The following is a 24,666-nucleotide window of genomic DNA, read 5'->3' on the forward strand; positions in this document are numbered from 1 at the left end:
TCGCATCTGCATCACACGAGGGCATTCGCGCCCCCCTCCTCTCCCTTCGACCCCATTATCTCGACGACAACGACGGCGCTCGCGATAGACGAGATAACATATAAACGCATCGCACCCGCGACCGACTCACTCACGGATATCGGCATCACGTTGATTGCTCTCTCGCTTGTGTCGGATTGCGCGGCCGAGTTACCGGCTTCAGCTCACGAGTCACCCACGACGACGCGATCGAGGCTTTGAACCCTATCGGGCGACATTTTGACACCGAGCGGATCACATCGCCCTCTCACCTCAGCACCAACTTCGCAGGACACCGCGGCCTCATCTCGAGCGATCGCGTTGCCCTGTGATTTATAAACTTCCACCTCAACCACCATTCAACACATCGAATACCTAGATCTTCCGGAATGGCGCCTCCGCCCCCGACCCAGCAATGACCTCGCGGACCCCCATGGGCGTCCAGCCGCGGCCGCCTCAGCGCTCCGTGAGCTCTTCATCGCTACCCGTTCAGCGCCCTCCCAATCAGCGCACGTTATCCGGGCAGCAGCACCAGTTCCTGCCCGCCTCGCCAGTCCGGAAAGACTCGTCCTTTATCGACCTCACCGGCGATACCACCGATGCCACCCCTAATCGCTATAACACAACCCCAAGACGGGGCGGCTCACGCCTCCGCCTTGAACTATCCCACGATGCCTCCGCCGGCCCTATACCCACTACCGAATCTCCCCAGAGCCTCACCCCTTCACGCCTGCCGACCAACACCGACCCCTTCTCTACTGCTGCCGTCAGCCCAGCAGCCAGCAACAGCGCCAGCTCGACCATGATGCCGATGCCGACGCGCCGTCCACCCCCAACACAGCCCAGATCCGCCCCCCGAATAACCACAGCCGCGCCTGCGCCGGCGAAGAAGGATACTCGACCGAAACCGTACACGGTCGAAGTGCCTCCTCTCGCTCCGCGATACCTGACAACGAACCGATCCGATATTCCCGGCCGAACTCCAGTAGACCCCTTCAGCAAGGGGCTCAACTCAGGATACGCCGATTTCTTCCCGTGGAATGGATCGCATCACGAAGATGAGTGGAGCAGCGACGCCATCACGAAGGGTACGTGGGACAAGGTCAACCTGAACGTTGCCGAGACGTCGTCCGCGAAGCTGGCCATTTTCCCAGCCTTGAAGCAAAAGTCAGGCTTCAATGCTCTTTCTACTATTTTCATGGGTGTCTTGACTCAGCGCAGGCACCGTGGTCAGATCACCGCGCCCTCAACATTCAAGCCCCCCCCGCGAGTGACCCTTACCGATACGAAGAGAGAGGTCTGGCTCAAAGACCTGGCGAACCCTGCGATCTCCCTGCGACGTCTCAGCCGGACGATTCCCCATGGAATCCGCGGCAGAACCCTGCTTGACCAGTGCCTGAACAAGAACGTCCCTGCCGAGAGGGCTGTCTGGTTAGCCAAGTGCGTCGGCGCCAACGAGATAAGAGCTTTCAAGAGAAAGGGGGTGAATGGGGCTTTTGTCATGGGGGGTGAGCTGAAGTGGGCTCGAGACTGGACCGGACTTGTTGAGCAGTTTGTCGATTCTGTTGTTAATGGGTTCGGCGAGATCGACTGGAAGAACAGAGTTACATATGCGTAAGTTATCTGCTTCTGTCTCCAAGACCCAATTACTGACCATTTCATAGCATCCGTCTGGCAACAAACCTGTATTCCGAACAGTTGCTAGACAGAGATCATTACCTAGACTGGGTTGTTTCGGGCGTTGAAAATAGCCCTCAGTCTAAAATTCCTATGTGGATTCTAATAGCCCAGATATACTGGAAAGATCTTCTCAGATCTCGGAAGTATGGCCGACGACTTGTATTTGCACTTCTCAGCCATCTCCATGTGGTAAGTTTTATCGCCCTCACTGATTCAGTCGCCATATCTGACGTGCACCAGATACACAATGACCCTGATCAAGACCTTCTTGTGCAACTCTCGAGCAGACTATCGTCTCTGCTCGGCTCCTTGGTTAGAAATAACCCGGAAAGCTTCATTTACCCCAGTGCTTGGTCCAGGTACCGGGACACGCTCCAGGCTGCTCTCGGCCCAGACCACGAAGCAACTCAAACGGCTATACAAACGATTCATTCACGCAACTCACGACTCCTCGTGTCCAGTACCGCCTCACCCCCGGCTGGCCGGAGTCAATTGGTCAAGCTGCTTGACGCTGCGCTCAAGGGACCGGTTGACAACTTGACGGCAAAATGCTGGGCAACGAGCGAGAACAAGCCGCTCATCATGAAGACGGTTGTGGAGTGGGCGACCTCATTTCACCGCCCAGGCCTTGCCAAGGTCTTTGTTGCGGCGCGACTTATACGGCAGTGGAGCCAGTTCCGCGTAAACCCTACGACACCAATTCTCGAGATTTTGGATGGAGTTGCGATTCACGACAAGACGCGGAAGCAGCTTGTGTATCACCTTGTGACAGAGCTCGTTCGAACCGGCCACTTTTCCGTTTCCCAGTACATGCAATGGACGATTGCCCGCGGTGGTTATCACGACGAGGCGGACATTGATCCAGTGGAGGGCCCTTGTTCGAGTCGACTGCTCGTCGAGTTGCCAGTCCATGCTTTGTCTGAGAAGAAGAGGGGCGAGAGAGGAAACCTGCTGAGACGAGCCGGAAATTACTCAGTTATCGACGAGGAGCAGGACATTGCGAACGCCATCAAATACGTCAAACACACCCTCGGTCTCCCACTGGCTCCTGGCGATCCTCTATCTGAGAAGAAGCCAATGTCTCTCAAAAAGCTGTTGCAGCGGATAGGAAGCAGCAGTAATGCCCTCAGGAGCTGCATTGGCGCGCACCTGCGCGACTATCTAATCAACCAGCTATCCGCCAAAACACACCCTCCCTTGTCTTTGGCGATGTACACCTCTATCCGTGGCATCATGGAGACGGCTGAAGACTTTACCATGTTGTCAGACATCCTCGGAGCTTGCTCCAAAACAGCAGATGCTGATGTCCTCGCATCCTGCGCTGACACCATCAGCTCAAACCTGCAGATATTCTTTGCTCTGGGTAGCGCAGATGACCTGTTTAATAGCTTAATCGAGCGTCTCAAGTCGATCAACGAGGAGCAGGGGATTGTACACCGACCACTGCTCGCTGCCCTCTCCAGCCTTGCTCAACGGATGACGGGCCACGAAGAAATGGCCAGCGAGCTTCACCGAGAGCTGCTCCAGTGCGATCGCAACAACGCCATCGACGCCTGCTCGCCTGTGTCCGATATCATGTCTGCCCCTGCTCAACATGCCGAGAGCGAAATGGCGGAGGAAATAGAGAAGCTCCTGGCTAGCGGCACACGGCTGGACCCTCCTACGATGAATCGACTATTTAGGACCATCATTCCTCGACTTGAGCGAGGGTGGGCGAAGAAGGATGAAACGCGGCGAGTGTTTGGCATGCTGCTGGCTAGGATACGGGGGTTCGACGCTCAGCACTTTGACAAGCTCATGACGGACTGGACGAGCCATATTCGGTCCCTTCAGAACCGGCCTCTCCTTTCGGATCTGTTCCCTCTTCTCGTAAGTTCGGGCTGCCTGGCAATGCCAATCATCATGAGTACAGCTAGTCCGCCGTCTGCGAGCATGCAGAACGTGACCCCGGAGATGGTATCAACTCAACATGGGTCCGCCACCTATCTGCAAGAGCTTCTGCAGCTTGTCATTACCTCGCTACCGACTACGACGGGTCTTTCTCCCGAGGAAAGCTATCGATTCCGCACTGAGCAAAAATGCGCCAAGTTCGAGCAACCCAAGGGCCTCCTGAATCTCGTTCGCAATGCCCTCTTGGAGTATTCTGCCCTCAGAAGCCACGGCAACGGGGTCGAACTTCCATTCGACAACACTTCATGCCAAGAGAGCCTCCTCGAGACACTGCGTACTCTCGTGCTGGTGGATTCGACTGCAGTATCTAACGCCCTGAGCATCAAGTCGTTGCCAGCCGAGGCTGTCGGTATTGTGCGCAAAGTGACAACCAAGCTCTTGATCCCAGGAGACCCTGGCGAGACGCAAATCTCATTTGACCAGATCCTACAAATCGCAAACGAGCTGACGTTGCCTTTCTGCCAACTCAAGCTGAATCTGGACTTGGCCATGCCTCAGCCAAACTCGAACGAAGTATCCGATCAAAGCTCGTCCCGCTTCGAACTCTTTGCCAAGTCTATGGAACGGGCAATCGAGGCGGGCAACATCATGTGGACAAGTCTTTTGCCTTGCCTGAGCGACGACATTACCCAGCACCTCAAGAGCCAAGCTCAGGCTGGATTCCTCGACCTAATTCCTTCGCTCAAGTTCCCCAGCTCTACTGAGACGGGATCGAGGCAGCCTATCCACATGGCTGAGAATCTGTTGGGCGTCGTCGAGGCCATCATTTCAGGCCAGGCTCCTCCAAAGATGGCGCAGCTCTCTCTGGGCATGGTGGACAAACTGACAGACTTATGGGAGATTATTGCAGCAGGACCCCAGGAGCGATCCAACATCCACGCAGATGTCTTGGAGCACTGGCTGCCTGCTATCCTGCGCTTCATCACCCTCCACAGCTTATCTTCGGAGCCTCCGTCAGCGCCTCTTCCAACAGCCACCGCTACGCGACCTCCCATGCCAGCCGTTCACGACATCCGAGCACGTATCATCCTCGTCCTCTGTGGTCTACTACTCGAGTTGGAGCAACTGCCAGCTGCCACAATCGGCTCGCTTCCTCAACAAGTCTTCGATATTGCCATTCTCCTGGTTGACGCACTTCCGGAAGACCTGCGAGTCAACTGCGCCAAAGCCATCCTTCTTACACCAGGCGGCCTCCCTCATCCTGGGACATCGTCCGACCCGCGGTTGTATTACCTCTTCAGTTCACCTCAGCCGGCGGCATCAGACAACCTGATGCTGTCACACCGAGAGAAGGCGGCGTCACCGCACAGTGCCGTCGCCCGTGGCATGGGTGCTCAGTACGGCATTGGGCCTGCGGTCCAAGAGCGACTCAGTCCTTTTGTTCTTCGACGATGGGAGGTGCTTAGTGAGCCAACTCCTAACGTGGGCGAGAACGATACGAGCCTGAGCCTTGGTCTTTTCGAAGCCATCAAGATCCAGTGAGGCGCTCAAACTACTCGACTTGTGTATCTCTTGGCACACCTGTCACAACATTACTATCATACATTATACATTACATGCTCACCCTCACACACACACACACACACACACACACCTCATACTCTTTGGGAGCTCTGACTGGCTTGGACCTTTTTCTTTTATCTTTACTCTCACGGCTATACCCTTTGTACGGAACTCAACGTATGTTTGACCAGAAACCAAGCGATACCATGCACCGCGAGAAAGGGGGGCGAAACTGCAAAGACGGATATATCACTTTTTCTTTATTATGTTACATGGGCGGTCGGCGGCTAAACGGGCATGGTACATTGGGGTTTCATCGTTTGTTTCAGGGGCAACAAGGCTTTATCATCTCGTTTTTTGCACGGCATCAAACTCTCTATTGTCTCTTTTTTACTTTTCCTCTTGTGTTTGTTGTATTTTCTTGCATGGCGCTGCGCACAAAGAAGGGGGGCGGTCGGTGAACGGGGGGAACGGACAATGTTGAAGAAACAGAAACACACGCACGAAAGAAAAAAACCACTTGCATGTTGTGTATGAAACGGGAATCGGATATGGGTGTTTTTTATGTGTGTTCCGGGCCTCTACATTCAACAAAATGCGTATGAGCGTGGTTGTTGTTCGTGGCACATCACTCGTGATAGATGGGTGAAGAGAACGAATGAGGAATTCAATTGGTTCAAAGAAATGACTCGATAATTGTCTTGTGATACTATGATGTCGTCGTCAGAGGCGGGTTACTTTGGCTACTGTCGTTCCGCTCAGGGGCTTCGTCTTTGCCTCTTTTGCGTATTTCCCGAAACGGTAAAAATGTCGCGTGGCTGGCCCGGCGCGGAAGTGGAGCTTTTCCATCCACCGGGTGGCGGCTCCGAAAAAGTTGAACCTCGAACCCGGAGTAAGCGGCCCGGGACACGGGTCGGAGACGGGAAGGGGGAGTTTGGAGTTGTGTTTCTCTTAAAGCTCCTTGTTAATTGTTGAAGCTCCTTGATATTTCTTTCGAAACTACTACCCTTATGCAGTGACACCACCGGCAAACCTGGAACTCAACTCAAGCCACCTTCAATGTGGGCATCCGGGCAGTTGCTGTACCTCCCTAGGGCCAGCAAGAACCTTCCCTCGAGCAGTAGAACGCAAACAAACATGCAACTTATCGAGGTGACAAGCCCCTGTCACCCAGGTAGCTCTGGCAATACACACCACTCAACTTGAAAGCAAACATATAGGGATGCGCTCAGCATGGCCGCCCAGTAGTCTTACATTAAAATTCAAACATACGTAGAAGAGAACATGCATTAAATACGAGACGCCATGCAACATGAAGAGAAAGCCAACGTTGAACCGAGCGAAGCAAGATCCCCACCCCCCCTTCTCCTCCAGCTCTGAGATGTGTCCATTAAGCCTCCTAACCAAACGCAATGATGCGGTGGTTAAACATCTCTTCAAGTCAAGTTTAGTCCTCGTCAAAGATCTGCAGCGTGTTTTGCAGGATCGTGTCGATCGCCTTGATCTGCCAGCCTGCGTCGGCGATGGCGGTGCTTGGGTCAGTTCCCATGAGTGTGGGGCCGAAGATAACGGCCAGGTTGTGAGAGTTCATGCGGTTGTTGTGGCAGTTGTCCATGATACGCCAGAGGTGAAGGGTGAGGGCGCGGAGGGTGGCGTAGTTGGGGTCAGGTAGGCTGTTGATGATGGCGTGGAGGGAGTCACGTCGAACAGTGTCATCGTCATGTTCTAGGAACAGTGTTAGTATGCTTCGTTCAGTGATAGAGTACAGGTAAACTCACTGGCTGCCGCGATGAAGCTGTCGTGATGCTCGAGTGTCAGGAGGGGATCAGGAAGGTCACGGAAGAACTGCTTCAACAGGCCGGTGACGCTGTTGACATCGTGATAAAAGTTCTCGGGGTTCCTAAAGTCGAGAGCCGGGCTAGAGGACTCTGCTTCACAGTCAGCTCCGTTCTCACCTCTCAGTCTACTAGACATACCTGTGTCAAACATGTTCTTGAGCTTTTGGATGTGAGCCATGGAGCCCGACTGTCGGTAGATGCCTTCCACGTTGAGGCCGTACAGATCAACTGCTTGAATGCACTGGTAAACCACCATCGGAACCGCTAGGCCGTCACGTTCATACAGACGGCTCAAGGGGAGTCCAAACATGGGCTTTGATGGTGCTGAGGCTCCACCAGGTGGAGGGTGGCCAGGGACTCCGTAAGGCGGCGGCGACCGTCCGGCAGGAGTTCCTTGACCTTGACCTAGGCCGACGCCGCTGCCCTTGCGATCATGGGGAGCCTGGTATGGGCCGGATTGTTGAGGGGGAGATGCGTTGGGTTGGAAAGGAAGAGCACCCAGTTGAGGAGGGACAGCTGAGCTGATAGAACCTCCATTTCCGTATCGTTGTCCAGGCGCTGGCTGACTAGGTCCTCGGCCAGTAAACTGCGGTCCTGGTCCTCCCTGCGGTGTCGGCACGTTTCCTTGGCTGAAGCTCCTGTTATGAGGCTGGGAGAAGGGACGAGGATCGTCGGTTGGTGAGAAGGGGCCATCGCCACCCGTCACACCGGTAATAGGGCCGAGGCCAAGGGTACTAGTCCTGGAGCCAGGCCCCAGAGGCTGAGGACCAGAGAAGCTTCCCTGGGATGGGGGCAGTGTCACAGCTGGTTGTTGGACTGGACCGCCTGGCTGGTGATTGGAGCCCGGAGGGTTAAGCACCTACGAAACCGTTAAACAGGAGCTCTATTGATGGGCACCGGTGACACTAACTGGGTTGCGCTCATATTTGATCTCGCCCGTATTGGCAGGCATGCTCCTGACCTGCGCAACGACATAGTCATTCAAGTCCTTCTCGTTGTCAATTGACGAAGCAGCCTGCCGCAAGCTACGCTGTGAAGTGCTGCTCTGACCCGGACCTTGAATAGGGCTGACACTGAGGCCGTTGCTCAGCAGGAGCTTCTCGTTAAAGGAAGCTCGAGGAAGGTTAGTTAACGTGGAGGGCGAGATTGGGGTTGGGCCGACATACCAAACTTCTGCATCTGCATCGCCACACCCGCATCAATCTCTCTGATGGACTCCTGTAGATTCTTGACAGCCTCTGGTCGTGTCGACGACACAAGCTGGGCCTTTTCGGTCTGCAGCGCCTGGACATGCCCCTTGTAGGTCTGGTCGGCCGCCTGAACCTTCTTTAACAGATCCTCCTCGTGCTGGGCAGCTGACTTGTGACCCTTGAGGGCGCCAAACATCTTGCCGCTCTGGCGCGCCTCTCCCATCTTTGCCTTCTCGTAGTCCTCGGCGAGGGAGTCGTACTTGGTCTTGCTCTTGCGCATGGTCTGCTCCATCTCCGAGACCTTGTTCTCGGCTGATAGGCCATTGGCCTTCCATTGCTTTCGGCTTCGCTCGGCGACGTTGGCGAGCTCAATCAGCTCATCGTGCATTCGGTGCAGCTCGTTGGCAAACTCGATGCCGTTCTCGGCCATGCGGTCGTGGGTGCTCGCCATGGCGTCGTAAGCGCCGGCAAAGGTGCCTTGGCGGTGGTCGGGCCGTCGCATCACCTCTTGGGTGGTGCGAGTGAGCTTCTTGAGACTGTTGGCATGGTCCTCTTCGAGGCTAGATCGTTTCTTAAGGAACAGGGCGAATTCCTACGAGATAGAAGTCAGTGGGATGAATTGCGGCGGCATCGGAGGGGAACTGGTGAGGGCGCATACCTTTGCTGAAGCTATGCTCTGCTTGAGCCGGTTCAGGAGAGTAACAACGCCAATCTATCAATGCCATCAGCATGTCATCCACAGGTCCATCGGGCCATCTTGTCCAAGCAGGGAAGGCGTACGTCGGAAGATAGAACCTCAGATACTTGCTTGAGGACCTCAGGGCTAGCTCCGGATAGGCCCGGCGCAGCGTCGCCATCAGGGCTCTGAGAAGCATCGTCAACAGCGGCACCGCCATGGTCGGACGGCGGGCCCGGAGGGCTCACGGGAGCGTTGCCCACGGACATGCTGCCAGTTCGGTCGCGCGGGATCTGAGGGGAGAAGGCGTCGGCGCCGGTCGAGTGGAATTCGTTCATGACGACGACGACCAAGGGAGCGAGCGAGCACAGCGCAGGTGTCTCGTCTCGCGGGGCTGTATGTAGCGAGGGCCGTCTCTGGGGTGGATTTGTGTGTCGGGGTCGTCGAGGTGGTCCGCTCACATTCCCCAAGCTAGACTAAGGTCGAGGACGAGGTCGTGGAGCAAACGATTGGGCAGGACGTGGCTCGTCGCCGCAAGACAAGAGGGAGAGACAGGTCTCGGTGGATAAACGGCGTCGACGACGACGGGCCGGTAACAACGGCGACGGGAGGGTAGCGAACGAAAAGGTAGGTTCGGCACTTGGGCAAAATCGAACTATTTTTTTCGAATCGGCGATGATGATGGCGACGATGATGGGTTGACGATGGTGGTTGTAGGTGCCAAGAAAAGCTGTTGGTGGGAGGTGGTGGTGATCTGATGGGGCACCTCAGAGCTTCGCAATCTGCAGCTGGAGCGCACCTAGCGGCGGGGTGCTGCTAGCAACTGGGCCGATGCGTCGGAAGAAGCGGTAGACGGAGACGGAGATTCAAGAGAAGACGAGAGCAGCGAAATACTTTCTATTAAGGCAAGACGAGCGAGACAGGGGAGGGATGCAGAGAAGATACGATGCCCAAGTAATGAGCGCCCGCAATATACGCACGCAAACGCAGGAAAATGGCAACGCAAACTCCCAGGACAGTCAGTAGAAGGGAAACGAAGTAATTCTCGAACAGACAGATGGATTGGAAGATGGGGAGTATGGAGATCGGTAGGTGGAGTGAGGGAGGATGGGATCCATGGGATGGGGCCTTGCCTTGGCCTTGGCCCTGGTGAAATTGGGCTGACTTGTTTTGTGTGGCTGAGAATGGGATGCGTGACGCGGTAACTTTCAAGTCTCTTTAGCGGGCTAGGGGTCCCCATCCGGGCGCCATCTGCGGGCGGCCATGGGCGTTTTGGATAAGGAGGGTCCCCTGGGGGTGGGCTTGGGCTTGGGCTTCAGGGGCATTCGTCTTTCTCGCAGCAGCCTTTTTCGACATGTCCAATGGATTCAAAGGGTGGCTGACGGGGTTCGACCAGTTAAGCTTCACTTGATTGTGTAAATGCCATGAATGTCAGCAACGACTCCAACAACTCATAAGCCAGGATTGTATCTCAGTGTCCTCTCGACACCCATTGTCACCATCCTCCTTGAACCTAGACAGGGAAGCGTTGGCCATGGGCCCTTCCCCCTCTGGATTACGTACTGCGCACCTCTCCACTCTTTGGCAACGTGTTTGGCAGCGAGTTGGACAGCATCAAAAGCCACCACGGCTGCCCGCAGTAATCCAAAACGTGAAGCCATCCATATATCATGCTTTGCCGCCCCCGTCTGAGTCACGGACACGGACAGACACAGAACAGTGCCCAAATTCACCGAGGCCTCATTCCTCCTCACGGCAACCAACATGAGGAGTCCCCGTCTACACTGTAGAAGATGGATGGATCTCGGGTCCAGTCTCTGGCGCAAGAAACAGCCCTGCACGTCTGCGTCTGCGGGCATCTGCAGCCATGCTATGCTATATCGAGAGACCTGCTGCTGGCTTACACCCACAGGCAAGCAAGCAAGCCATCACATCTGAGACTCGGCGCCTTGAATCCCTCCAAGCATCCTCCCGTCATCCCATCAACTATCGTTAACCCTCCTATTTTTAGCCAGCAGCAGCAACAAACCAACACGGCCCGAGTCGCCGGCAAAAGACAAGACTCGAAAGTCCTCGTGTTTCATATCCCAGCCACGTTTCGTGTTCTAGAACAAGAGCACATAACGGGAAATAAGCCTGTTCGTTTTCTTACTCTCAAACGAGAAAGCATCGACGAGTAAAAAGGTACCGAGGTATCCCTGGGACATTTGCAGCCACACCTGTAGACATTGGCCTCTGCGTCCCTGTCGATCTCGCCAAACGGGCAGAGACGAGAAAAAAAACACCCTTCTTGATGCCTAAAGGTGCGGCGCTGGTTTCTCCTTTTGACAGGTTCTGCGTTCTAAAGGGGGGCAAGCATGATGCCACATTCAACACGAGTAACAATTACACGGAATACTGCAGACTACCACTGCCTCACCTGCCTGACACAGAAAAGTTCGATTCCGTACAGTATCAGCATCTCCATCTGTATTCTCCGAGACACGCGCCCTATTCCCGTGTTTGCTCATCAACTCCGTCCCCCAAAACAAACGGAGCGAACTCCCCCAGACCTTGTACACAAGGATCGTGTGTATGTGTGTCTCGTCGGCCATTGCAACTCTATTCCACGTAGCACTGCAACACCATTCGCTTGATGCGGTTGCCTTTTTTCTTCCTTTTCGGAGATTGGACATCTACCGGCATGATTGTGAGCAGGAAGCCGTGCTTCTAATGTAGGATGCCGAGGAGAGATGAGGTTGAATAGAGTTTTCGTCAACCACCTCGGAGGCAAACAAATTGCGATGGGCACGGTGAGCCTGAGCTAGATCCAAGGAACCCCAGCCTTCAAGTTCAGCATCAAGGATCATGCCCTCACTCAACAAGTGTCTCACTCGGGAACCATAATTTCGGAGACATGCATACACATTAGACGCTTTGGTCATCTGGTTCGTCAATTCACTTCACTTCCCTTCCCTTCTATCAATCCCAGGGCATCATCATGCTCAGCCATGCCATGCACTCCTCCATCCGTCATCTATCCATACAAGTCTCACAACATCCAGATCATTACACACCAAGCCGGTGTCGAGTACAAACTCGCAAATGTTAATAACCCTCTCATCTTTCTATGATCTGGAGATCTCCAATCTATCATGACGCAGCACGACCAACGTCTGGGGGTATGAACTAGGTAAATCACAAAATAGAGAAAAAATGGACACGCTCCCTCTCCAACGTCGATTAACATGTCAGGGCGAGGTCGTGATAACATCTCACCCGACCGTCTGTCGCTCTTTTCGTGGCCTGAAAACAGGTCCGCAGTGTATAGGAAAAGGAAATAGACGACAATGCTATGCTGATGCTTGAAAATGCGTTCAACTCCAAATAAACCGGCGGAACATGCTCGAGAGCTGCCCGCTTCCCATGGCTGGTTGGCCTGGTATCATGCCGTACAAAGTAAAAAGTCGTATAAACAAGAAAAAGGTGGAAAAAGAAAAGAAATCGGGGTGGTCGTAAATATCCCAAGGGAAAGTTGATAGTATAAGGTAGTAGAAAATCCAGGTGCTCGTCAAGGCCGTTGCTGAAATGCGTTGTCCGCTCGTGCTTTTCGTTGCACAGTATCACTCATTGATAATACCCAAAGCAAAAACATGCTTACTCTGTCGAAGGGGGCTTTGCCGTCTTCTCCTCGGGCCATGTCGGTGTGGGAATTGGGGCATACTTGACGCCATCGTGGGCCTCGAGTTCCTTACGAAGAATCTCAATGGCGAGCTCCCACCGGCGGACCAACTTGGCCTTTCTAGCGGCAAACGTGCCAGCAAATGTCTCTTCGTCGTGGGCAGCTTGGACAGCGAGGCCCTCAAGCTCGTCGCGGCATCGGTCAAGAAACTTTTCATGCTCGGTCTCCTGGCGGTCCATGAGCTCCTCCATGCGTTTGGCCTGTCGGTCCCGCATGACATTGATCTTGGCCTGGTGCGACCTCTCCATGCCGTCCCGGATGTTGTACTGCTGGCCCAGTTCACGGAGGTCCCGCTCCGTCACCACGCGATGGGGGAGGGAAGTCGAGCTTGAGCTGGGGTCACCACCACGGCCGAGACCATCGCAGTAAGCCTCCATGTGCTTGAGTCGGATCTTGACACTTCGCTCGCTCGCCTCCAGAGTAGATCGGAGGTCCATCTCGGCAGCCACTTGTCGATCCTCGAGGTGGCTGACAGCCCTGGCGTGCTTCTCCTTCATCTTTTCTTCCTGATCGGCATGTCGTTCCACCATGGCCTGTTTCTGCTCCGCATATCGGGCCCTCATGTGTTCCCTGCCTTGTTCGGCAAACTCGAGGAACCGCTCCATTTCGTGCTGCTGCATTTCGGCCAGGTTGGAAAAGTCGTCCTTGTTTCGTGTTCGCTCCTCGGCTGCGAGTCGTTCAGCTGACGCCGCGGCGGCTGCGGCTTCTTGCACAAGCTTCTCTGCCTCATACTCGGCGAGCTGGACCTGCTCCTCCCGCCTCCTCCGTTCCATCTCTTCCTCGCCATTGCAGTAGTTGGGGCACCCAATATTGGCGTCCCACACGCCACCACAGATGTAGCAGAACTGGGCCTTGCACCGACAAGTCATGTGGGTGCAACCCTCGACAAGCTCGACCAGATTCCGGCACTTGTAACACCGCCTCCAGCCGGCCTTGTCACCCATCTTCAAGACCTGATCCAGCTCCCAATCCTCTGGGCAGTCCTTCCCGGTCGGGTGGGCGTTGCGCTTGCACATGAGGCATGCCCGGGTGTTGCACTTGCGGCAGGTGACATTGAAGGGGTATTTCGGGTCCAGCTTGTAGTGCGGCGGGATGAATTCACCGCATGAGGGATTGGGGCAGAATATCCTCGCCTGCCAGGGGGTGCTGTACTGAATAATGGACTTGAGGAACTCCTGTTGAGCGTCCCGGCTCAGCAGGTCCTTGATAACGGAGCCCGGCAGCGGCTGAGCGCAGCACCGTGGAGGCATGCTGGACTCGTCAGCCATGGCGGCGTGAATAAGCGATCTAAGGCAGTCGGCGCAGTATGTGTGGCCGCAGGTGATGCTGTGTAATGAGCTTGAACTCTTGAAATCGGCATGGCAGCACACACAGGTCCTATAAGAAGCCGGTCAGCACACTATGGTTTTCTTGAGAGACGATCCAGGTCGGGATCCGGGGAAGTACACACATGAGGACCTCGAGAGGCTGGGGAGTCTTTTTCCTCCATCGCAGCTTGAATCCCGATTTAACGCTGAAAAGGCTTCGCTTGTTGGTCTTGCCACTAAAGATGCTCTGGGTTGTCGGATCCGGAGGTGGCGACTCCTTGAGAAATTTGGGATGGTTGTGGTGAGGATCGATAACGGACAAGTAACGGTCGTACTGAGCAAAGCTCAAATCCTTGGACTGCCTGGCGCTTGAGAGGTCCGGTGTAGGAGGGCCAAAGAGGGAGGAATGCGTAGTGAGAGCTGTGCTCGTAGATCCACCAGATAGCATGGAAAACGTGCGGGCGTTGTAGACGGTAGAAGCTGACTCGACGCTCGAGGTGATGCGCTTATCGGCGACGGCAGCAGTCGAGATACCCAGGGCGCTGGCCTTGGAGACAAGGTCGTCCTCTATCTGGCCCTCGGTTCGGCCAGAGGGCAACTGGAGAACGGTGAGGAAGTAGTCGATATCGCTAAGCTCGGGGGTGTGGCGTCGTGTTCGGGGTCGGAGCCGGTTTTGACGCCGGCGCTGACGCTGGTGGTGGTTAGAGGCGTCGTCGTGGTGTTGGTGGTGGTGGTGTTAGAGTTGGTGGGCATGTCGACGGCGATGATAGGGCCCTGGCGAAGCACCGCAGCTGCCATGGCTGGTAAGGGCGACTCTGCCAGGGAGATTGGGGGAGGAAGAAGGTGCGAGTCGGGTTCAAGAGTCTGTGTTTTCTTGGCCTCCTTCAGTGCATGATTGAGAGGAAAATCAAGAGATTGGTTAAAAGAAAAAAGTGGTGGTGTTGAGGGCGTGCGTGGGGTGATATCTAATAAGGTAGGTAGGTACGGATGACAGCGGAGGGCGGCTCGGCAGCGCGACTCGATGGACGGACGCGGACGCAGGTTGGGGACAAGGTCAAGGTCAAGGACGGACGGATCCTTTCTTTCTTGGGGTGCCCGTTGGCGAATAGCGCATTTATCTCGGAAGAGCGGGCGGAATTGACAGTGTCTGACACCTCGAGTCTTTTTGAATCAGGTCTCAGCGGGTGGATGAATGGGGTGTGCAGTTGGAGTCGCAGTTGCAGGGCCCAGAATCAAGTTTGCGTTCGCGATTCGATGCCAGTGGTGAGGAGAATTGGGTCCTGTTTGGAACGTGGCAGATGAGATGCCAACAGTAGATGTATGCGTGTACTGAATGGATGTAAAGGCGGTAATAGAATAGCAGATAATCTGGTAATAAACGAAGAGAGCGGTCGGCGCAAAGGTGAGCCAGATAGTTGTGTATGGAGCCCAACCACTAACAAGACGGACCTCGGAGAGTGAAGAAGGGAGGGATCGAAAATGGAGTCGTCCCGCTGACAGACAAGGCTCAGGGATCCGGGCCTTGCTACGAAAAAAAATGCAGGAGGCTTCTTTGACAGGCGAGGTCAGGTTCAAAGAGGGAGGAGAAGGGGAAAAAAGATGCCGGGATGTGTTTCCTTAATAATTATCAGCACCTCCACTTGGCCGTGGTCACGCTGGGATATCTGCTCCGAAAGAGTGGAAGAGCCAGACCAGAAGAGACAGACAGACGGGCGAGAGTGTTACAAGAGGAACAACAAGGTTATTATTATAAGGCTGGCTGTCTGTCTGTCTACTGACCCGAGTATCCGTTCGTAATATCTTACCGCCATCCAGGAACGGGCCAACTTACACACATGCTGGGCAGGACAGGGCATCCTCGGCGGTCCGATGCCATCTCTCTTCCTCATTCTCGTCATCGCTCAAGTATATCACCCGGGACGGACGCTGCGGTGCGGTGTCCACCAACAAACTGACAATCGGCATCACGCAGAAGCTAGCAAAGAAGCAATCATCCACCCCATCGTTCAATCAGCTCACGATCCCAAGGGCGGGTCCGCAACCGCTTGGCCAGGGTTTTTTGGTTTGGTTTGCGTTGCGGCCGGCGTCTTCGACCAGGGTCTGGCTTACAAGGGGAACCCCCCTCCAAGGGCGGCGGCAAAGACATGGGTGGGGGGGACGAGGATGAGGAGAGGGACGATTTTACCAGAGAGGACAAGGAGGCTTGACAAGGGTCCTGCCTTTTGGCACTCTTGTGTGTTTTCTTCTTCCTGTCAGTCAGTCTCTTGTCGCTGCAAGCTCTCTCAGACTCTCGCGAAAATGGCGGTGCCCCAATGGTGGTGGGGAAAGGGGGGTCAGGGAACAGGGCAAGGGATCATCCATCGTCAAATAGAAGTCGATGGGAGCTTGTCCGATGGATATGTGAGTTCTCGGGGATAGGAGCAAATAAGGCAAGGAGAAGCCATTTCACTCTTGTCTCCCTTTTCCCAACGTCATCCCTTGTTGCTGTTGCCTCGGGAATCTGTCATTGCAGCCAAGGGGTGTACACTCATGATCGGGTATCTCTGTTTGGACATTTGTCTCTCCTTCAGCTCTTTTCAAGTCCATCACCAACATCGTCCCACGGCAGCGGACTCCTCCCTCCTCTTCCTTCATACAAAGCCGTCCCCGGCAGTCAGGCGAGGTCAGGCGGGCCAGGCTTGGACTAGGGGGAGGGAAGGGTAGTGCCGAATGGACATCCAATGATTGGGAGACTCTCGGCCGGGTCGTGGACGAGTCCCATTTCCCTATTATTTCCTTTCTTCTTTTGCCTTTGCCGTCAGCCTCTCGTTTCTTTTTCCCTTTCCTCGTCTTCTTCGTCGTCGCCCCCCCCTCTTGGGGTTTTTGCTTTTTAATACCGGCGCTTTGCGCTGTTAAAACTGGTCCTCAACACACCACCATTGCATTTTGCATCCCATCGTTTGACGGCATGTGTGGGCGTGACTGGGAGAGCCTACTGTGATGGCTACTCGCTACTCTAGCCCAGAGAGAGGAATGCGTTGGTAGTCGCTTGCACCATGACGTAGCCGAATGGCACACTACAGGTCTACTCTGCTGTCAGAAGACCTGTTGCTAATGACCGACCTGACCTGAGGGATCTGGACCCATCGCCAATGTAATGTCGATCTCTTCATCTCAGATCAAAGACAATCTCATCCTGCGAAAACTGCATTGCCCTATCGCATCCGGCCATCAGAGACACCGTTGGATTGCCGTGATATCTTGAGGCCCCCGAGAGGCTTTCTCTACAACTCCACCCAGCAGAGTCGAGGCCGAGGCAGTTCGGCCCCAGTGGGTTACAGTCGATGTTGGGTATCTCAAGTTTCGTTTCTTTTTCCACCGTTCAGTTTCTTCTTGCACAAGAGCTAGGAAGACGCCGATTCAACCCATTGAAAACGTACGACATCAACCATGACCCACATCTACAACTCTTAAACTTGCTGCACCAGAGTCGCATAACCACATAGTATTTAACATATCCGAGGGAATTATTGCCCAACACGATGGGCGCTAGACCGAAAAGTCATGATGGGAGATTGAAAAATTGCAAAGGATCCTCGAACGAGTTTCCCCATTTCTCCCACGGCATCCGCCGGTGTCCCCCACATATTGTCCGTCTTGCCGATGCGGAAGTCGATGGATCTTGTTTGGCAAGATTTTTTTTTGGTTCTTCTCCCCTTGATCGTTTGTCCTCTCAAAGAGGAGAAGTCAGTCCCAGTTGCGGAATCGGTGTTGTGCCGGTCATTCGCGAGATGAACATGCGATGATCACTTTCCAAAACTCCACCAACACTACCTACCGTCCCGCGAATATGTTTTGCTTTTTTGCCCTTGGCCCAGTCCACATTGAATATCTCTTACCGAAGGGACTAGGCTCTTAAGCTGAAGGATGGCGCGGCAAGGAAAGCCGAGTTTTTCGAGTGTCTGCTCGAGGCGGTAAAACGATCAAGCAAGCGAGAAATGTGAATTGTTTGTGATGCCCGCAGATCTTGATCTGGCAACGACGATGCGTGTCTCGGAGACCAGCCTCGAAGCGTCCAGAGCTGGAACCACACAACTCCACAATCTCTGATCGAGCTGCCATCGGTCAGCGAGAGAGTAGTAAACTGACATCTGATCTGACAGGGCTGTCTTGCTGTGCTGTGGAGTTTGCTGTCAGGGACGGATACGCGCGCACACAGTAGCAAGGGAGACGAGACATATTACGGGCATCTGCAGGTTGTATTAGAAATCGGATGCGTATATCCGTACACAGCTATGTACGGAGTATGCTGATTCAGATGCTCCGATACCCTTGCTGAGCTTGTCTTGGAAAGATGGTGTTTGTCAACCTCGGCCGAGAGGACATGCTTCTTGCCAAAGGAGACGCAGGTTATGAACAGTATATACTTCCCTCGGGCAGTACACATACTTCGACTATATCTATACTCTGCATGGGTAACCGAAGGAGGTATATTCATCTCCTAGCGAATGATAATCGCTCCATCTGCAGACCCCCTTCAACACAAATCCCCACCAAAACAACCCATTCATCAGACATGGCGCTGCCCTGGCGCGATCTCGTTGACGCTCCAGAACCCATTGGGCCCTCTCCTGTGGCTGAATCAGAGCTGTCATCTTTCTGTCCTTCATGACCGACAGACAAGGCGCCGCTGAAGAATATGCAAAGCTTGTCGGCTTGTTCAAGCTTCTCTCGACCGGCGACTCTTTATGGAATACTTACGAAAAGACGCCTTGGCGATATCAAGAATTGCTTCTTTTATGCACTATGCATATGATGGTCTTGGCTACTTGTCCGTATCCTACCTAGGTCGGCACAGAGTACGGAGCATTTCATACACATTCATGGCTTGCACCTATCAAGCATACCCAAGATCTGGGGAATAACTACAAGGGGCTTCAATACACTGAATGCTTTTTGTCTCGTAATTTGACATTGCCATTCTGCAAAGAAAGGACTAGGATCCCAAATGGCATCATGATCAAACCGGTAGGCTGCCCAACTGTGTCAAACATCCGCTCCCTCGTTTCTTCTTCCTTTCAGCTGTATGCATGAGTGATCGACGCTCGGATCGTCGATTCCCGAGACCGAGATGAGCCGTCACCCAACGGCCGCCCTCCCGCCCTTTCCCTTGAGACAGGCGCTTACAGTACGAGGGACGGGCTCGAAGCTGGCATTTCGATCGGCGGGCAAGCGAACCCAAGCTGTCGGTCACCTAGGCTGTAATCGAGATGGGCTCGTCGGCAGATGCTGTCACCAACAGTCACACACGTCACCTGAACTTTACTTTAGTTGTCCCGTAGCTAGTGTGGGGGTTTGCAGACAGGAACAGGCTTGGCTCGGGGCAACAGCTTGTAAGGCAACCTGTCAATCGTTGCCGATCTTCAGGTTTGCCTTGTAACCAACAGGTTAACATCAGGCACTTACGGGTCGGGCAGAGGGATGATGTGAGCGGTCAAGTTGGTCTTGATGGGTGGAATCACCAACTTGATCACTCTTCACATGCCATTCATCATTCAAGGGTATCAATTACATTAGGTTGTTGGTCTAGTCTTGTGCGAGGTAATCTCTTATTCGCTTCGTATCCTTCTCCCGCCCAACTCCAACCCACACTTGCCCCTTGGAGTTCTGTCCCGTGAACCCATACCGGACCCTCATGTCCCTCATCTCGACTGTCATGTCGGCCCCGCCCATCTGTCCCGTCTCGGGCGGCATCTGGATGTACCGCGAGTCCCGCACCAGCGTCGACGCGTACCCGAGCACGTCGGGCCCGCTGGCCAGGTGAGTGAAGAAGACGCTGAGGATCCCGCTGGCGCTGAGCGCGATGCATGAGAAGATGCAGAAGCCCATCCACAGCCCCGTGACCGAGTAGACCTCGACCAGGTTGACCACCTCGACCTCCGTTGTCTCGTTCCACTTGTCCTTGACCCAATTGCTGGTTTTGGTGCTGCCGACGGCTCGAAGATACATCTGGCCCAGGAGTATATACGTGTTTAACACCTGGCTTAGCCGCAGACTGAACATCTCTTCATCGATATTGATAAAGGAGCCAGATACGTCGTTGTTCATTGTATCTAGGGCTGGCTCGTCCATGTACTGCAGAGCGAGGTCACATACTCCAGAGTTTCGTACTGCCGTTGCCAGTGGCATATATTTAGATATCCACCGAAACACGGCGGGGAATGAGAGGGGGTGATGGCCTCGGGCGCGTGATGTCGTTGCGAAGGCCTCTGTGCCGTGACGGTGCAGTTCTGCTGGCTGGTCGAGCTCGTCCGTCGGCACGTCACGCGAGACTCGACATACTTTTGCGCGATATCACAGTAAGCTGTGAGGCCAGGTGTGTCCCACATCAGCGCGTTGCTGAGCATGGCCTGGAAGTAGAGCCTTGCCGGTTTGACCTCGACCCCTGTCTCGTTCGCAAAGATGGCGGGTCGGGTCCGGGCCGCGTCTGCTGGGCTGGAGGCTCGCATGGCCCTTGCCCTTTGCATCAACAGCGTCCTGTTGGCCCAATACACATCGACAAACCTGTTCAGGGCAATGGCCCAGGAACGACGGTGTTCGTCCTGGAACGTGTTGTTGAAGCCGTACCAAGTGCCGTTCTTGAATGGCCCTGGCGACTCCCAGTCGGGCCAGTCAAAGTCGCGGTACTGAGTAACACCATCCATCTCAATCCCGGTCAAGTTGTAGCATTTGAGGTCAATGTAGCTCGACTCGAGAGAGAAGGTGGTGTTCCCCATCGAGACGTTGACCACCGGGACGCCAACGAGAGCAGAGTGATGCTCGAGCTTGGGGCTCCACGAGACGCTCTGCCAGCTGTCGTTGTCGTACGACTTCAGGAAGGGGATCTTGACGTTGCCCCAAACGTCCATTGAGTCCGTCTTGATTGACTTGGGCGAAAGGAGGGCAGCGCCAAACATGGTCCCCAAGAATGACAAGAAGTCAAGGTGGGATTCTGATGGTCCTCCGTCGTTGTGGGAGGGCTGTGATTCAGCATCCGTATTGAAATAAACAACGGTCGAAGCGTGGCCTCGCTCGTCAAGTCGGGAGCCCAACATCCGCAGTATGGACTGCGCGCCCAGAGGGGATACAGCCCAGACCAGTATCAGAGAGACGGCCAGGGGGTTCAAGGCCCGGAGCTGGAACTGGGTGAGGAGAGCACCCCCGACGGTTCGACTGCCCATCAGCTGCTCCAGAGAGCCCAGCGAGGTGCCTCTTTCCAGAGTCCATCTTGCCGTCTGGTAGATGAGACGTCCAAATATTGCAGCGAATAGAATGGGAAACAGAGTGGCGAGCTGGTGCTATTAAGCTCATTGGTCTCGAGATACGACTGGGGTCAAGAACTTACAACAGTGATGGCATTTTGCCATTGTGCAAATATTTCCTTGTCGACGGAAATCCCATCGAGGCGCAGGACGAGAAAAGAGAAAATAACAAGACCAAACGGCAGCACAATCACGGCGAAATCAGCAGACAGGCCTTGGAGATCCAGTTTCTGCTTCTTGAAAGCATGAAGCTGACCCTTTCCGAGGTCGGTGCTGGAACTATCCATTGAGCCTGTATCGCTCAGCCGGATGTTGTAATGGCCAGGCTGTCGAAGTTCCGCCTCAGTGAAGCCTGCATTGTTGTCTTGGCTCATCTTGGTTGAGTGTTGTTGACCAAGGTCTGGTCTTTGGAGAACTGACAAAGATCACCGATATGAACGGCCCATATCTCGATTTGGTTGGCAGTCGAACGATTAAGTCTGTTTAATAAACCAAAAGACCGAAACAGCGATGTTTTCTCCCTTTATGAGATCCAAACAATGGTTGTTGGCTCTGTTGGCTCTACACTGGGAGTCCCTGATCCAAGTTGGGTGTTGTAACGGCGTCTAAACGACATCTCGCATTGGACGAGAGCAGGGCTTCTAAATCCAGAGACTGAGTTGGAACCAACAGTCAATGCTAAGGTTGAATCCAAGCTTCTCAAAATAGGTGGCCAGGGTGCAATTTGTCCGTAGTTTAATTGTTGACAGTTCGTTTCGATCTGGCAAAGAAATGTAGCAGACTCAAATGATTTAGTTGCCCGTAAGTCGCGTAATTGCACGCCTGCCGACAGCGAGGAAAGTAGATCCACGAGGCATGTGTTTCTGTCAAGCTGAGCAGCAGGGTTTCGGTGCCAGGGTCCAGCTCCCAATGCACAGCTGGGCGCTTAACCAGTGGGCGGCTATATTTCCAGGAACAGAGCATCGAGAGCCTATCATTCGGTCAGTGCCTGCTTCCATGGACCAGTTGAACGACTTGGGGAGTTTGCGGTCAAACAAAGCAAATGTCCATTTCCAGGTACTTGGAAGTGTGAGCCACCATCTTGGCACATAGCCATCTCACGGCCTCTCGTCGGAACGTGAATGACGGTTTTGGAGTGTCCTGGGGCTTGTTCCTGCACTGATTCATTTTCTGGACTTCCAGAGGACGGTAGATTGTGATAATAACAGTCATCGTTCTAAAGGTAGGTGAAGAGACCGCAGTCTTGCTCTCAACCATGAGGCCTTCCCCCAGCATTGATGCTGTTGTGTCAGTCGAGGGACGATTGTCGGAACCGAGACTGGGTCAAGTATGTATCCTCCTCGGATATCAACCTGCGCATAGAATATAGATATATCATATGAACAAGCACTTATGAACTCGAAGAGAAAACCATTGGGGCTGGCTAATCTGAGATATGAGTCTGGGAAGAGTCACGCTGTGTTACAACTGGAGAGGTAAAGATGCTTACCCTAGACACACCGCGTGGTTGAGCGTGGATTGCCGTGAATAGCCTCCTTGCAGGAGTAACGAGGCATGACCGCGGTATTTGTCGTCATGAGGCAAAAAATGGTTCTTTCCCGTGCAGAATCCGACCATTTCATGTTGTGTGCTCACACCACTTGTTTACACGATACGACGACCCTCACGGAGTATCCGTATGCACATCAGACAAGGCGTGGCTGAGATGGACGCCTCACACATTGATTAATTGAGTGGAGTGCAGAGGTAACAAGGGCGTGCAGATCGAGCAGCCTCAGCCTCTCTTTCATCCTCTCTCTTTCACATTCATTTTCGTGACGCGAATAACGGATTTGACTCTTGCATTGCATCACAGTTGGGCCTCCCCAACAATTATTCCATTTACTTGTTGATGACCCCCGCCCACTCTGTCAATCAATACAAACGACATCGCCTCCACATTCGATACCTTAGTACTTAGCTCCTCCACTTCTAGCGGCCCCGTTCCATCTCACTCTAGACCCTCGGCCCCCCGGACTTGACCTTGGATTATCCCGCTCGCGTCCGTCAACTTGTTTGAGGACAACACCACGAGAGGAGGAGGAGGAGCCTTGAAGCTCATCATCGGTTTGTCTTCGTGTCTGTCAAAGCTGTACATCCACTCTTGTTGCCCATCATGGCGGCTTCTGGTCTCATCGACCCGACCAAGACGGGCAACTATCCCGTCATCCTCGGCGATGCTCTCCTGGGCAAGGCCTCGGACGGCATCTTTACTGGTATTCGATGTATGTCCATCTGGATCTTCCCCAGAGACCTTCCTGTGCTAAAATATACAGATAACCACAAGCCAACACTCTCATCTCCCTCCGCCCCGAACCTGGCCCGCCTGAAGCCCTCCGTCCACGGCAAGACGGCCTCATACGACCTCAGCTACACCGACAACGACGAAAAGTACGCATTCACCGGCACGCGAAACCTCGACAGCAACCAGTATGTCCTCTACTTTGACGCGAGCCGCGAAGCCTTCATCCTCGACCGCGTCGATTCCACCTTCAACATGAACGTCACACGACTCCCCGACAACTCGGACCCCGACAGCCTGCGCCGCCAGTTCCCTCACATCGACAGCAACACCGGCGCCGCGCCAAAGGCAGCACCCACAAAGATCGAAAAGACGGCCGAGAAGCCAGCAGCAAAGGCCCGCAAGCCTGCCGCGCCGAAGAAGGAGGCCAAGCGCAAGGTCGAGAAGAAACAGGCCCCCAAGAACATTGAGCTCTCCCTGCCGATGCCCATGCCCGCTCAACCAGAGAAGAAGAAGGAAGAACCCAAGCGACGTGCGCCGCCACCAGAGGAAGAGGACGAGGAGGATGACGACGACGATGGTGGTCTCCTCGTCGAGTACCCCGGTGCCGACACGAGCAACAACCGCAGAACCGACTTCTCTCCCGCCTTCCCGTCTGTACGTCGCTTTGACGAGTTCATGGATCAACGAGAATCAGAAGGCGACGACGCCGACGGAGAAGAGGATGACGACCCCGATTTCGACTTTAAGCTGCCCAGCCCCGTCAACAACCAGATCCAGCGGCATAACGAGCCGGAGCCCATGGATGTGGACTACGGAAACCAAGCAGCCGAGGATTCCGAGGACGACCTTGCCAAGGACCTGGAGAATGCGTTTGAGAACTTTGAGAACAGCCAGCAAGAGAGCCCCGACGGCGATGAGAGCGAGATTAGCGAAGAAGACTAGAGAGATTTCTCATGTCGATGAGAGCAGCTTGATGAATCTGCAACTTGCGACTTTTTGGACGGCGCCTTTTTGTTGGAAAGACTTGGAATACACACGGCGTTGTTTGGGCCAGAGTTTGATGAGCCACTTGTCAGGGGAAAAAAGAAGTCCTTGTTGGACTCGGCGTTGGAGCGAGATTAATGATGTTTATTTTACATGGCATGAGAACATGTACGGGGGTTGTTTTACTTTGATTTGATACCACCAGCGCCAGGACTATACTGTTTGTCCACCACTC

At 54.2% G+C, this 24,666-nt stretch overlaps 5 protein-coding genes across 5 annotated transcripts; 2 read left to right on the forward strand and 3 right to left on the reverse strand.

The window, feature by feature from the left end:
- Positions 1 to 433: 433 nt before the first annotated feature.
- Positions 434 to 5,130, forward strand: MRS44_004597 (uncharacterized protein; the record flags this gene model as incomplete). The annotated part of the gene is made up of 3 exons (XM_046268862.2): positions 434 to 1,632; positions 1,683 to 1,887; positions 1,939 to 5,130. 3 exons carry the CDS (start codon positions 434 to 436, stop codon positions 5,128 to 5,130), a joined length of 4,596 nt encoding a protein of 1,531 aa, XP_046136269.1.
- Positions 5,131 to 6,598: 1,468 nt separating this feature from the next.
- MRS44_004598 (uncharacterized protein) lies at positions 6,599 to 9,193 on the reverse strand (the record flags this gene model as incomplete). Its single annotated transcript, XM_046280920.1, has 7 exons — positions 6,599 to 6,876; positions 6,930 to 7,079; positions 7,128 to 7,848; positions 7,900 to 8,102; positions 8,156 to 8,771; positions 8,838 to 8,891; positions 8,960 to 9,193. 7 exons carry the CDS (start codon positions 9,191 to 9,193, stop codon positions 6,599 to 6,601), a joined length of 2,256 nt encoding a protein of 751 aa, XP_046136268.1.
- Positions 9,194 to 12,491: 3,298 nt separating this feature from the next.
- On the reverse strand, positions 12,492 to 14,681 carry MRS44_004599 (uncharacterized protein; the record flags this gene model as incomplete). The annotated part of the gene is made up of 3 exons (XM_065622265.1): positions 12,492 to 13,863; positions 14,027 to 14,517; positions 14,574 to 14,681. The coding sequence occupies 3 exons, from the start codon at positions 14,679 to 14,681 to the stop codon at positions 12,492 to 12,494; spliced, it is 1,971 nt and encodes a 656-aa protein (XP_065478337.1).
- Positions 14,682 to 19,448: 4,767 nt separating this feature from the next.
- MRS44_004600 (uncharacterized protein) lies at positions 19,449 to 21,537 on the reverse strand (the record flags this gene model as incomplete). Its single annotated transcript, XM_065622266.1, has 3 exons — positions 19,449 to 20,017; positions 20,074 to 21,193; positions 21,247 to 21,537. 3 exons carry the CDS (start codon positions 21,535 to 21,537, stop codon positions 19,449 to 19,451), a joined length of 1,980 nt encoding a protein of 659 aa, XP_065478338.1.
- Positions 21,538 to 23,318: 1,781 nt separating this feature from the next.
- MRS44_004601 (uncharacterized protein) lies at positions 23,319 to 24,389 on the forward strand (the record flags this gene model as incomplete). The annotated part of the gene is made up of 2 exons (XM_046268859.2): positions 23,319 to 23,427; positions 23,479 to 24,389. The coding sequence occupies 2 exons, from the start codon at positions 23,319 to 23,321 to the stop codon at positions 24,387 to 24,389; spliced, it is 1,020 nt and encodes a 339-aa protein (XP_046136265.1).
- Positions 24,390 to 24,666: the final 277 nt, after the last annotated feature.

The sequence above is a fragment of the Fusarium solani genome, assembly GCF_023522795.1.
Source record: "Fusarium solani strain SB1 chromosome Unknown bctg00000002, whole genome shotgun sequence".
Classification (NCBI taxonomy): domain Eukaryota; kingdom Fungi; phylum Ascomycota; class Sordariomycetes; order Hypocreales; family Nectriaceae; genus Fusarium; species Fusarium solani.